Source organism: Choloepus didactylus, chromosome 20 (assembly GCF_015220235.1).
Source record: "Choloepus didactylus isolate mChoDid1 chromosome 20, mChoDid1.pri, whole genome shotgun sequence".
Lineage (NCBI taxonomy): Eukaryota > Metazoa > Chordata > Mammalia > Pilosa > Megalonychidae > Choloepus > Choloepus didactylus.
This window is the reverse complement of record NC_051326.1, coordinates 59821663-59835041: the sequence shown is the minus strand read 5'-3', so window position 1 is coordinate 59835041 and position 13379 is coordinate 59821663. Positions and strand designations below refer to the sequence as shown.

General features: G+C 37.9%; 1 protein-coding gene across 1 annotated transcript in view; it reads left to right on the top strand.

Moving 5' to 3' along the window:
- The window catches only part of NOL10 (nucleolar protein 10), a 208409-nt gene that overhangs the window by 188084 nt on the left and 6946 nt on the right, over positions 1 to 13379 (top strand). Inside the window, exons 18-20 of the mRNA XM_037813078.1 lie at positions 5157 to 5330; positions 5601 to 5848; positions 11460 to 11562. Of these exons, the coding sequence (XP_037669006.1) occupies positions 5157 to 5330; positions 5601 to 5848; positions 11460 to 11562 (525 nt within the window). The remainder of the gene's footprint in view (positions 1 to 5156; positions 5331 to 5600; positions 5849 to 11459; positions 11563 to 13379) is intronic.

The window sequence follows — 13379 nt, the reverse complement described above, 5'->3', positions numbered from 1 at the left end:
CCACTTCTTCCTCCTTTTCTTATTCCCTGGTGGTTCCCTTATACCTTCAAATAAAATTTGTGGCATTTAAAATGCTTTTACAATCTGGCTTCATCAAAAAATGCTTTTATAGTTTACACCATTATTCTTACTTTATCAGACTCTTCACCAGTCCTCAGCCAACTGGAAATGCTGTTTCTTCAAATTTCTGTTGAAACCCACTCATGTTTCAAATTTCCTCCTAAGTGCCACATCCCTGGAGAACTCTTCTGAGACATCTTTGTTGGAAGGACTTTTTACCTCTGCTCTGATACCACTTTTAATTTTTTTTTTTTTTGTGGCATCCTTCATAAGATACCTTGTAGCATATTTGCCGCCATTGCCACCACCACCACCCCCTTTTTTTTTTTTACTAGATTGTGAGCTAGCCACTTGGGATTAGGAAGTAGATCTCATCTGTCTTTGTTTTTTCCTTGGATATAACTCTGTCTTGAAAATGATCTTTAATCGGGGGTGACTTGTTGAATTCAGTGTATCACAGAATTTTAGGTAAGAGTTTTTCTGTTTTTAGTTACCTACAGGTGATGAACAGGCCAAGTTCCTTAATGTCTCATGATCTGCCAAACATTTTTGTAAATTCGTTATGCAAGTATACCTCATCTGTTCAGAACTCAACTGTTTACTGCCTCATTTACTCTCAGTTGTGGAGAAAGAGCCAGTGAAATTAAGTCCGCTCAGTAGAGCTAGTGTCCATCACAAATGGTTACTTTTCCAGCCTATGGTCAAGGCTCTTTACTCTCATTTCCAAACCATTCTAAGTAAATTGGTTTACCTCATTTCCCAGAATATAGCAGATAAAGAGCAATAAGAGAGCTCTGAGTGTATGATTCTCTATCATCTAGGTTTGCAATACATTTTACAAAACTTTCTGTTCAAAAATGGTACAAATAAAAAGGAATTTAGTGTCAGTCCTTAGTTACTCAAATGGGTCTTGATAGCCAAAGTTATTTTTTAATTGGAGAAGTTGTAGGATTATAGAAAAATCATGCATAAAATACAGTTCCCATATACCATCTTAAAATTAATGTCGCACATTAGTGTGGTACACTTGTTAGAATTCATGAAAGAACATTTTTATAATTGTACTATTACCTATAGTCCATAGTTTATGGTAGGGTTTATTGTTTGTTGTAAAGTCCTATTTAAACATTTTAAAAACTTTTATTCTACTTATATATATATACAACCTAAAAATTTCCTCTTTTAACCAAATTCAAGTATAATATAGTTCAGTGCTCCTTACATTCACAATGTTGTGCTACCATCACCACCATCCGTTTCCAAAACTTTTCCATCAACCCAAATAGAAACTTTACAGTTTAGATATTCTATCCATTATTTAAAGTGGTATATTGAAATCTCTTACTATTAATATAGAACCATGTATTTCTCCCCTCAAATCTCAGTATTTGCCTCCTATATTTTGGGGTTCTGCAGTTAGTTGCATATATATATTTATAATTGTTTTGTCTTCTTTTGAATTAACCCCTTTTTCAGTATATAATTACCTTCTTTGTCCCTCACAATGATTTTTTACTTAAAGTCTATTTTATCTGATATTAGTATAGCTACCCAGCACTCTTGGTTACTACTTGCATGGTATATTTTTTCCTTCCTTTCACTTTCAACCTACTGATGTCTTTGAATTTCAGATAAGTCTCTTATAAAGAGCATATACTTGGTTCATGCTTTTTCATCCATTCTGCCAATCTCTGTCATTTGACTGGAGAATTTAATCCATTTACATTTAAGGTAACTACTGGTAATGCAGTACTTTCTTTTGCCATTTTGCTATTTTGTCTTTGTAAGTCTTACATCTTTTTTCACCCTCAATTCTTCCATTAATGCTACTTGCATATTTATTTGTTTTTTGTATTGTATAATTTTTAGTCTCTTCTCATTTCTTTCTTAATATATTTTTCGTGTATTTTCTTTGTGGTTACTATGGGGTTAAAAGGTTAAAATTATCATACTAAATCTGTAACAATTTGGTACCAACTTATCTTCAATAGAAACACATGCACTGTTCCTCTACCTCTCAGTCCCCCACCTTTTTTAATACTTGTTATAAATTATATATTTGTACATTGTATGTCCAAAACCATTAATTTATCCTTACTTTTTATTCATTTGCATTTAACACCTGTAAGAGGTAAGAGGTAAGAAGTGGAGTTACATAACAAAAATACAATGCAATAGTACTGGCATTTCTAATTCTGTATGGTAACCTTTACCAGAGGTCTTTCTTTCTTTCTGCTGCTTTGATCCACTGTCTAGTGTCCTTTCCTTCCAGTCTGACAAACTCCCTTTAGCAGTGCTTGTAGGACAGGTCTAGTGGTAATAACTCCCTCAGTTTTGTTTATTTGGGAATGTCTTAATCTCTCCCTCATTTTTGAAAGACAGTCTTACTGGATATGAAGGTCTTGGTTGGCAGTTGTTTCTTCCAACCCTGAATATTTCATACCACTGCCCTCTTGCTTCCATGGTTTCTGATGAGAAGTTGGAACTTAATCTTATTGGGATTCCCTTGTATATAACTCATTGCTTTACTCTTGAAGCTTGTCCTTGGTGTTGGACACTTTGATTACTGTGTGTCTAGGCATGGTTCTCTTTGTGTTTATCTTGTTTGGGATTTGTTAGGCTTCTTGAATGTGCATATTCATGTCTTCTGTTAAATTTGGGAACTTCTCTGCCATTATTTGTTTTGAATATTCCTTCTGCCCCTTTCTCCCTTTCTTCTCCTTCTGGGACTCCCATGATGCATATACGGCTACACTTGATGATGTCCCACAGTGCTCTTAGGTCCTGTTCTTTTTTATTGTTTTTCCTCTCTGCTCCTCAGCCTGAATCATTTCAGCTGTCTTGTCTTCGCAATCACAGATTCTTTCTTTTGCCATCTCCAGTCTGCTGTTGAAACTGTCAAGGGAATTTTTCATCTCAGTTATTGTGTTCTGCAACTCCAATATTTCTTTGGAGAGATTCTCATATTGTTCGTTCATTGTTTTACTCAAATCTGTTTATTCTTTCTCCATGTTTTCCTTTATCTCCTTAAGCATATTGAGGATAAGTTTTTTTTTTTTTTAAATCTGTGTCCAGCAAGTCGAAAGTCTGGTTCTCTTCATTTACGGTTTCTAGAGTTTTAGCTTATTGCTTCAGATGGGCCATCATTTCCTGTTTCATTGTTTGTCTTATAATCTTTTGTTGCACACTGTATATTTTAGTATTGTAAAGTGTTAAATCTGGAAATTAGTCCCTGAGCTGTTCCTTAAGTTTGTATCCAGCTAATGATATGATAGAGATTTTCTTGAATGCCAGGAGCTAATCAGAATGAACAGACCAAAGCAAAAAGCACCTTTCGTTGTTATTGCACATTGTCTCTACTTTGGCTGGTGGTCTCCTTCAGAGCTCAGCCCGCCTATCAAGGAGATCTGCCTGAAGCAACTAGGAAGTGCAGTGTTCTCTCTGTCTTATCTGAGCCTGCCTGGAGCCTGAGCTGCATGGCCTGCTTCTTTTCCTGGACTTGTGCTTGCTAGAGGCCCCAGGAATTCTCTTTATAGTCCACAGGAGTTAAGAGTGAACACCTCTTCTTCTCCCTTCGCAATAGACCTCCTCCCGCATCTTGGTTGCTCTCTTGAGCGTCTTGAGTGACTTAATGCAGGTAGTCCTTTGCCCCAGGCGCTTCAACTTAATTGTTTCTCACACTGTCTCAGCTGTCTGCAAGTGGCTTCTCTGCCCTCAGGACAAATTCTGGGAGGGTGAGCCTGAGACATGTTCCCTGGCTCAGTCTCTCAGGCTTCCACCCTACAGATTGGCTCTGGCATACATGCACCCCAGTAAGTGCACAGGGGCTGCTCTGCTCCCTCTGGAACAGGCCAGCAACAATGGGAGCGCAAGCTGGCTCCACCCTGTGTTGCAAAGGGGAGGGGGAGGGACCAGCAAGTATGCCAGGAGCTTCTGTGGCTTTTATAGCACTTTTGGGGTTAATGCCACCCTGGAACTGTTTTCTGTAGTTTTGAGGGAGGTGGCCATCTTTAAGATTCCTCTGCCACCTTTCCCTGAGAGGGGGTTGAAACAGTGGTCCCCCTCAGTGGTCTGAAGTCACTGATCAAAAGTAATGATTACAATCAGACCACACAGCCTTAGAGTTTGGAAGACTAGGTCTTTGTGACCCACCCTGGCACCAGCAAGCTGAGTCAGGAACCCGAGCTCCAGTCCCCATTGCTGCCTGCCATGAGGCTAGTGGAAGGGGGATGGCAGCTGCTGCAGGGAGGGTCAAGCTGTTTTATCAGTTTCCTAGCCTCTCCCTCCTGCTCCTCCCTGGATGCTGCTCTGTGTTCCACTAGACTCTGAGATTTCAAAATGGTTGATTCAGACAGTTCCTGCCAGTTCAGCAGATGTTTTGGTGGAGGAACTGATTGCTGGAGCTTCCTGCTCCACCATCTTCCCCCAATCCTCTCTGCCAAAGTTTCATTGTATTCAAAACGACAACTCTTTACACTGTTTCCTTTCAGAACAATTAAAATGCCTAGGGAAAAAAATTGATGATGCTGTTCTATTAGGTATGGAAATATCTTGTGTTTCCAAGTAACTCATTTAGAGTTATCCCCACCCAACCACCCACCCACTAGCCCCACCACATTAATTGTTGACATCTTATGCTTTCTCCCAGTTTTGGAATATGAGTTTTAAAGATTCACTAACTTTAATTCAGTATAGTAGCCATGTTAAAAAAAAAAAACATGTTTCAAAAAATTGCATATTTCCTCAAAAAGTGTTTTTGCACTAAAAATGTTAATTGAAGAAAATTCATTCTAATGGGTTAAGCATGAAGTTAGCCACAAGGCTGGTTTTGAGTTTATTATGTGTAATGGCCAAGTAATATAGACCATCTGCAAAGTAGATTAATAGAATTTTTGATGTTGGGAAAAAAAAACCCAGGGGTAATTATAAGGTTCTGGAAACTACTTCTGAAGAAATTTCATAATGATTTAATAATTTGCGCCTTATTCAACTTATTCGTATATAATAAAGTGAATGTTTCTGAGCCATTTCTTTCTTGTCAGATTTTATCCATGTTAACTTAAAGTTTTACATGCGTTTTCCTTTTTTCCTTATAGAGCCTTCCTAATATTCTTACTGATGATCGATTTAAAGTTATGTTTGAGAACCCTGATTTCCAAGTAGATGAAGAAAGTGAAGAATTTAGACTTTTAAATCCACTTGTTTCAAAAATTAGTGAAAAGAGGAAGAAGAAACTAAGACTTCTAGAGCAACAAGAACGTCGTGAACAAGTAAGCACTCCTCATCTTATTTAGAATTTGTGCTGTTTCTTTAAGATAAAAATTTTCTGTATAAGGTAGAAGAATCTTTGAATATATTTGAGATGTAATTTGCTTGACATTTAGTTTAGGAGTAGATTCCACTTAATTGAAGACATTTCTTTAGATGTGTGTTATGTTGCATCTGTCACGTACTCTAATGGCTAATACTATTTAAAAGAAAATAATCAGTCGGTGTTTGGTTAGGGAAAGGGGGCTGCTGCTGACTATTTTTATTTTCAGGAAGAAGAGGAAGAAAAGGAAGGAAAACCAAGTGATGCAGAAAGTTCTGAGAGTTCAGATGATGAAAAAGACTGGGTTGAAGAGGTCAGGAAACAGCGCAGACTTCTCCACCAGGAGGAAAAGCTGAAGAGGCAGGAACAGTTCAAGGAGGACCAGCAGACGGTACTAAAGCCTCAGTTTTATGAGATCAAAGCAGGAGAAGAATTCAGAAGCTTCAAAGACTCTGCCACAAAGCAGAAGCTGATGAAGTAAGTCTACCACTGCTTTCAGTGAAGAGTTGGCATCCTCTTGGCACCCTTGCTTTTCCTAGTTGGCACATTACCCTGAAGGTGGCATTTTTATCTTTGGATGGCAGGGACTGGGGGGAGAAGGATTGAAGGGGTAAGGAAGGCAGTGCAAGGAAAAATGTGAGGGAAGCACCACAACAAGGCCCAGGGACAAAAGATCTCTTAAAATACATGTCTTCAGAATTTTTTTTTTTTTTAACTTTTTTTTTTTTAATCTGGTTGTGATACTGTACTATCACAACCATGTTTGCTTTATTACATGACATGGTAAACACTTACTGTGTTACATATACTATGGTTTCTAAATGGTTTACCATATTACCTTACATTGGGAGAAACTGAGCAAAGGGTACATGGGATCTCACTGTATTATTTCGTGCAGCTGCATAAGAATCTGCAATTACATCAGAAGTGTAATTTTTTAAAAAGTTAACTATTTGACAGGGGTCCCAAATGTATATAAGGACCCTGTTCACATAAATGCCCAAAAGGATGTTAGGACCCCAAGACAATAATTACAACATTCCAAAATGAGGTGTAAGACCACCTTGTAGAACTTGTAAAAGATGGTGAGAAAAATTGGTGGTATGCCTCTACACCCCTTTACCCACTTTATAGGTCTAAAATGGTAAGAGACTGGAGGAGGGAAGGTTTAGAAATCCCAGTTGTTATGCTGTGATCCCACTCTTCCTCTTGGAGGAGTGGTAGCTGATGTCTCTCTATATGCTAAATCAAAGGAGGGAGCTTTAAGGAGATCACTGGGGGAACGTAAGGATTGGGAGACATGGGAGTATTTATTTCCATTTGGAATATCTGGAGCTAGAGGATGGCTGGTTGGTCTCTCAGAGGTCAGATCCAAGAAGGGGCATGTGGTTGCTGAGCATGGCTACTTCATGATAGGATTTCCAGCTTTCCTGAATTCTTGCACTCAAGAATAGTTGTACAATATTGTTTCCAGATCCTGTTGGGGCAAACAGTGTAGTTTTCCCATGGACCTAATGTGGGCCGCTCTCCTAAGAAAGGAAACGTGGTCCTTTTAGGTCAAAACTAAGAGGATAGCCACAGAGGGTGAGCAGTCCTCTTCAGGGAGAAATCAAGTAAATAAAGGCCCATTAGAAGCAGAAGCACATTAGCTCTTGTCATGGGAACCCATAGGGTGGGTGGAGTGGGTCTCGGAAGAACCCAAGAAAATGCTCATGTGAGAAACAGTCAATTTAAAATATCTGCCAAGTCCAGAAAGCGCCAATGCTAGATCATGAAGACAGTGCCAATTCAGTAAGGTCTTTTCCTGAAGCTGCTTCCGTTAAATCCTCTCCCTCCCCGTGCTTCATGGGGAAAGGGAGAAGCAGCAGGCTGTACCCTCCCTTCACTACTTCCAAAATTGCTAGCTTCGTACCTGCAACTGGCCTGGAGATGGGACATGGAGAGGAGCCTTAACTCTAAAGCCTCCCTTGTGGTGGGGCCTAGAAATTCAAAGATTTTTGAGACAGTGCCTGCCTTTGAGGAGCTCATCTTCTTCACCAGGCAGTTTGCTGTATCTCTCAGTGAGCTTCTTATCACATCTACATTTTCGACGTTGTGAATTAACTATGGCAAATTTTTATCTTCAGCTATTTTTCCTTGCTAATAGTAGATAAGAGCTGAAGGAATACAATCTTATTTTAATATAAGTATTTTAAAAAAACTTATTTTAGAAGCAATTATATATGTGATATGAGTACTCAAGAAATATACAAACATAGTGTCATCTTAATTCTTACGAATGTAGAAGAAAAGGTAGAAATTTCTCTTATCCTCCCGCACTCCTTCCCCAAGATAATTTTTAAAATACATTCACTCAGTATATAGTTTTAGCTTTTCTTTCTTTAACTTGAATTGATCATACTAATCATATTGTAGTTTTACTTGCTCTTTTCACTTAAGAATAAGCTTTGGAAATTTTTCTTTGTAATTTCCTGTAGGTCTGCCTTGTGGACTGCATAATCGTTCCATAAGATGGAGAGGCCATAATTTATGTAACTATTCCCCTAATTTCAGATGTTTAGGATGTCTCTTGTTTTTCTCTTACCTTTTTACAGGGACAAATATGTACACATGTACAAGTATTTCTTTAGAATAAATTCCTAGTAATGAAATTCACATGGTCAGAAGGGATATATGATAGGTAACTACCAAATTGTCCTGCAAAAAGGAGTGCCTGTTTTCCCACCAGAGTGCCCGTTTTCCCCACACTTAGAACAAGAATGGATGTTAGGAATCTTTAAAAATTTTAGCTAAGCTAATGCATGGCATACCAGATTTCATGGTTGCTTGAATTTATATCTCCTGAGAGAGGGGCATTGAGGCAACATTTGCAAATTAGAAACACTAAAGTGGAATTTTAAGTAATCCTTACAGTTTATGTAAATGTTTGTCAACGCTAGTTATTTAAAACAAAGTACTTAAAATTAAAAAAAAATTTTAATTCTTAAAACTTGCCATTTTTCTTTGGATTCCATTTCTCCATTTTCTTCTTATTCTCTTTGGTGTGGACCGTGGAGTGGTGTCTCCTTATTTTAATTAGTAATGCTTCTTAAATGCAATATTAAAGCGCATGTTTTTTATGTTTATTTTCTTTCCACTCCCCTATTTCTCCTTCCGCACAAAGTGATTTAAAAACCTCTCAGTTGAGGAACATTATTTTTTAATTTAAATATTTTTTAAGTTAAAAATTTTAGCGTGTATGTGTTTTAAAGCCTCAAAGAAGTAAATCATTCAGTTTCCCCAGGACGTCTAATAAATATCTAATTTGATTTTTCTCCTTGTAGTTTATGCCCATGTTTCTCTCTTATTTTGAGGTCGCCCTACTAATAATTTAGGTTCTTCCCTTAATAGCCCCCTCCCTGTACTGAGTAATTCCACTCACTGTAAACCTTTGAAAGCAGTCATTACAAGTTTTGGGTTTTTTGTTGTTGTTGCTGTTCATCGTGTCCTCATTAGATTTTTCCCGAAGATTGTTAACTCATCATAAGTTAGAAAGTCCCCGAAGGTGTGTGGCTTGCAGACCCAGGGCCTGGATGGGAAAAGGACAGCAGTGGACCATGGAGGCGGGAGAGAGGGGACAAGGGATTGGAGCAAGTGCGGGGGCTGCGGCTCCCGGTATCAGGCCTGTGCTGGGAAGCGTGTGCAATTCGCTTGTCTCTTTTTGTTTTTCTGTTACAATAGAGAGCTTTCAGGTGTTATAGTGACTGTGTCTGTCTTAGAACTTTTTAAATCTTCTCTGACCAAAATCACATTCAACTAGCAGGCTTTGGAATTGCTGGTTAGCAGCCACATTCAGTAAACTGACTTTCAAAGGGAGGGAAGTAGAACTCGCTTTAATGTAGAAACCTCTACACACAGTCCCTGGCTGTGTCTGATCTCCTGCCATGGCTCGTTCTAAAACTCAGCCTGTCTTTCCAAGTAGCCTAGACAGAACAAGTTTTTACAAGTGCACGTCGCAAGTACATTGAGAGAAAACCAGAATTTATATACCCTATCATGGAGGAAATAAGGTCATTCTTAAGAGTAGTAATTTCCCACAATTTGCTTGAAGTCTTTTTCTTCCCAAATTAGCGTTTTGTGTGTATCACCTTGTCTCAGTGGCTCCATACTTATTCAGAATCCCTGTTAACTTGAAAAGAAAGAACAAAAATGAAATGAAGAGGTTGAGGATTTTGCTTATGCTTACACAATGCACATGCCTGACAGAGTCAGTTTAAACTTCATTTTCAAATTCTTGCTTTAAAACAAAAAAAGTACATCTTAATCTCATTCAGCTTATTGTGGAAGCTTGTCATTTAGAATACTTCATGGAAGTTGCCTGAACAAACTTTATAAATCAGGTATGGCCTGCTGCATTCCTGGAAACCAAAAATTCTTAAATTGGAATCCTGATTTTAGACTTGAATCCTGTGTGGCCTGGAGCAAGTCATTTAACATCTTACCTCATTTTTTTGCCATCTGTAAAGGATAAATTCTTCTGTCTCAGGGATGTTGAAAAGATTAATTAGTTAGTCTGTAAGGAACTTTGAAGATGAAAAGTACTTTAAAAGTGCTTCTTAATAACCTTATTGCTTAGAAAAGAGTACTGCTTTTATGCTAACCACTTTATGTCTCAAATTATAGAAAGAGGGTATGTTTAGTACCTCACTAGTAGTTATAAACTAGAGATAAATCTCTCATGGGTGAACATCAAACATTAGCTTCAAAATTTCAAAGGAGCATACTTGATTTGTGGGTCGTTTAGGAGCTGTGTGCTACTCCATAATTAGGTATGAAGCTCAAATTTCAAGGAAAAGAAGACCCTTTCTCAAAATTTAGCCTTTAACTTTTTATTCAATCAAGTTTTTTAGTATTAACTTTGAAAGGGTACATTCAGTTTGGGTTGATGGAAGAAGGATAAAAGAGGGAAGTATGTTTACTCTGTTTTGAGGAGGAAACAGAAGAGAACAGAGAACTATGTTCTTTCTTTTTGTTTTCCCTCTTCTCTCTCCTCCCAGTTTCATTATGGAGCTATGAGTGTTTCTAAGAAATCTTTAACCATTTCTAGAAGAGTTAGAGCTCTTAAAAATTACTGAAAGTAAAGAGAGTTAATTCAGTTTTTTTCCTCTTCTAAACCAAAAGGGCCAATGTCAAATTTTATAATAAAATAGTATTACAATGATGGTCAATGAAATATTATGTAACTGGTACAAAATTCAAATTTAACATTCTTATTGGAGCTAAACCATTAAATTCACCCTTTTAAAGTATGTTTTGATTATGCAATCAATATTGGATTGCATGGTATAGCAAACCATAAGAAAGACACGGATTCTATAAAGAGACCATAGAAAAGTTTGGAAAACATGGTCCAGAAATGAAATGACATTTAAATTTAGGAAGTATGGGTCAGAAAGATTAATTCAAATAAGAAATTGAAAGGAAAGCCACCTGGAGAAATAGCGTTGGTTTTGTTTTCTCAGTGTGATCAGGCAGATTCATTTTTCAGGTTGTTCATACTATGGGATGATGATGTAACTGGTAAGTTAAGAATGAGGGAAGGAAAATCTGATTTTTACCTCTTTTTTGTGGCTCGACCTAGAAGACTCTGATTATGTTCATTCATTGGTAAAAATAGGTGGGTTGTACTTCCACACCTAACTTTTGCATGGTTTAGAGAGACGTGAATGACAATGACCAACATAATAAATCACAAGCGTCAGAAATAATACTCCTTGCATTTTGGCTTCAGAAATATGATCTAACAAGATATGTAGCAACCATTAAAATACTTGGTTCTGCCACTTAAAGTGTCAAATTAGTAGGTTTTTGTTTCTAAGATCTATCTAACAGTTTTTGTTTCTAAGATCTATCTCTTGAGATTGGGTAATGATTATTTGAGTGTCCCTAATTCTTCCCCTTGATTGTGTCAAATGCCTGAAATTTTCTGTATTTGCTGCATATGTAGAGGATTTTTTCTTCATGTGATCAATCCTAATTAAAACTTGCTTCAAATAGTAAATCAAAGTATAATGCTAATAAATATATTATTCTCTGAAATTTCTTACAGCAAAACTCTTGAAGATCGTTTGAAACTTGAAGCAAACAATGGGACATTGAATGTATCGGACACCACTGTTGGCAGCAAACAGTTGACGTTCACATTAAAGAAGGTAAGGGGTTTGGGGTTGTTTTTCAATTCACAGAAGTGTTTGCGTGTGTCTGAATTTGGAACTGCCTTCCCGAGCTTTTCCCCTAATGAGGAAGCTTTTGTTCCCTGTGTTCAGCATTTCACCTGCAGCCTGGGTGGGAGCACCTGACATGACAGAAGCAGAGCCAGGAACATCACTGGTGTCCTGAAAGAAGCAGGGCCTCAGTGCCCCGAGAGCCGGCACTGTCCCTTAGAGTTGGCCATGATCCAGGAGCCTTGGTTTCTGGATCACCTCACTGCCTTAATGCAGCTTTGTAAAGCTGAAGGGCTGACCATGGAAGGTTTTGGAAGAATCCCAAAGATGCACTTTAAAGGAAGCCAGGAATTGTGGATTCTAATACACCCATGATAGTGATGCCCAGCTTGCCCCGGAGTCTGTCATTGCAGAAGGATAGTTACTCTGCCACCAGTAGACCTTATTCTACGCTGATTTCTAACATCCATTTCTTTAACCAGCTGAAACAACACCTGGCATGCATTGTTGGAAGAATAAGCTGCTAAAATATTTGCTATTACCTGTTGACATTCATGGTCAGTCCCGCAGTAAGGTCATCAAGTAAAAAAGAATGACAAAGATTCCACTTCTGATTCTTTTTTTTAAATTGAGATATAGTCACCTATGATAAAATTCACCCTTTTAAAGTGTACAGTTCAGTGGTTTTTAGTATCTTCACAAAGTTGTGTAACTATCAACACGAATTCCAAAACATTTTCATCACCTCCAAAAGAAACCCCATACCCTTTAGCAGTCACCTCCATGCCCCCTTTCCACCCCCACCCCCAGCCTCTGACAACCGCTTATCTACTTCCTATCTCTGTAGATTTGCCTGTTCTGGACACGTCATAGAAATGAATCATGCAGTTCATGGCCTTCTGGGTCTGGCTCTTTCATTCAGCTAAATAGTTTCAAGGTTCATCCATGTTGTAGCCTGTATCAGCACTTCATTCTTTTGGATGGCTGAACAGTATTCTATTTTATGGATATGCCACCTTTCATGTATCCATTATCAGTTGATGAACATTTGAGTTGTGGTTTTTTTATTTGTTTTGTTTTGTTGGCTATTATGAGTAATGCTGCTATATACACTCATGTATAAGTTTTTGCATGGACATATGTTTTCATTTCTCTTGGATGTATTCCCAGGGGTGAAATTGCAAAATAAAATAGTAACCCTAAGTTTAGCCTTCTGAGAAACTGCTGGACTGTTTTCCAAAGCAGCTGTACCATTTTCCATTCCCAGCAGCATATGTATGAGGGTTCCAATTTCTCACATCCTAGCCAGCATTTGTTATTTTCTGTCTTTTAATTACAGCTACCCTAGTGGGTCTGAAGTTGTGTCTTGTAGTTTTTATTTGCATTTCCCTAATGACTTATAATATTGAGCCTCTCTTCAAGTGGTTAGTGGCCATTTGCATATATTTTTGGAGAAATATTTATTCAAATCCTTTGCCCATTCACTGCTGATTCTTCTAGAAGTTCACCCTAACTGCATCCAGGAGGCTTGTAAATGATAATTTTTTTACTCTGAATGATAAGAAGCTTTCCAGTTAAATCAGTCTCCTTTTTGAACAAATTTGTACCCTTACACTTAACATTTAAATAAGCCAAAACTTGATATATGTTCACTGTGCCTATTCCTACTTTCTTATAACTTCTCTGGGTAGTTTAAAACATTTCTTGATTCCTTCTGAAATTCAGAAACTGTCCTGTGTGAGACAGGGGCCAGTGCTGCTGCAGGAAAGATCAACATTTCCATAGGGTACCAGCAGCCTTACTGA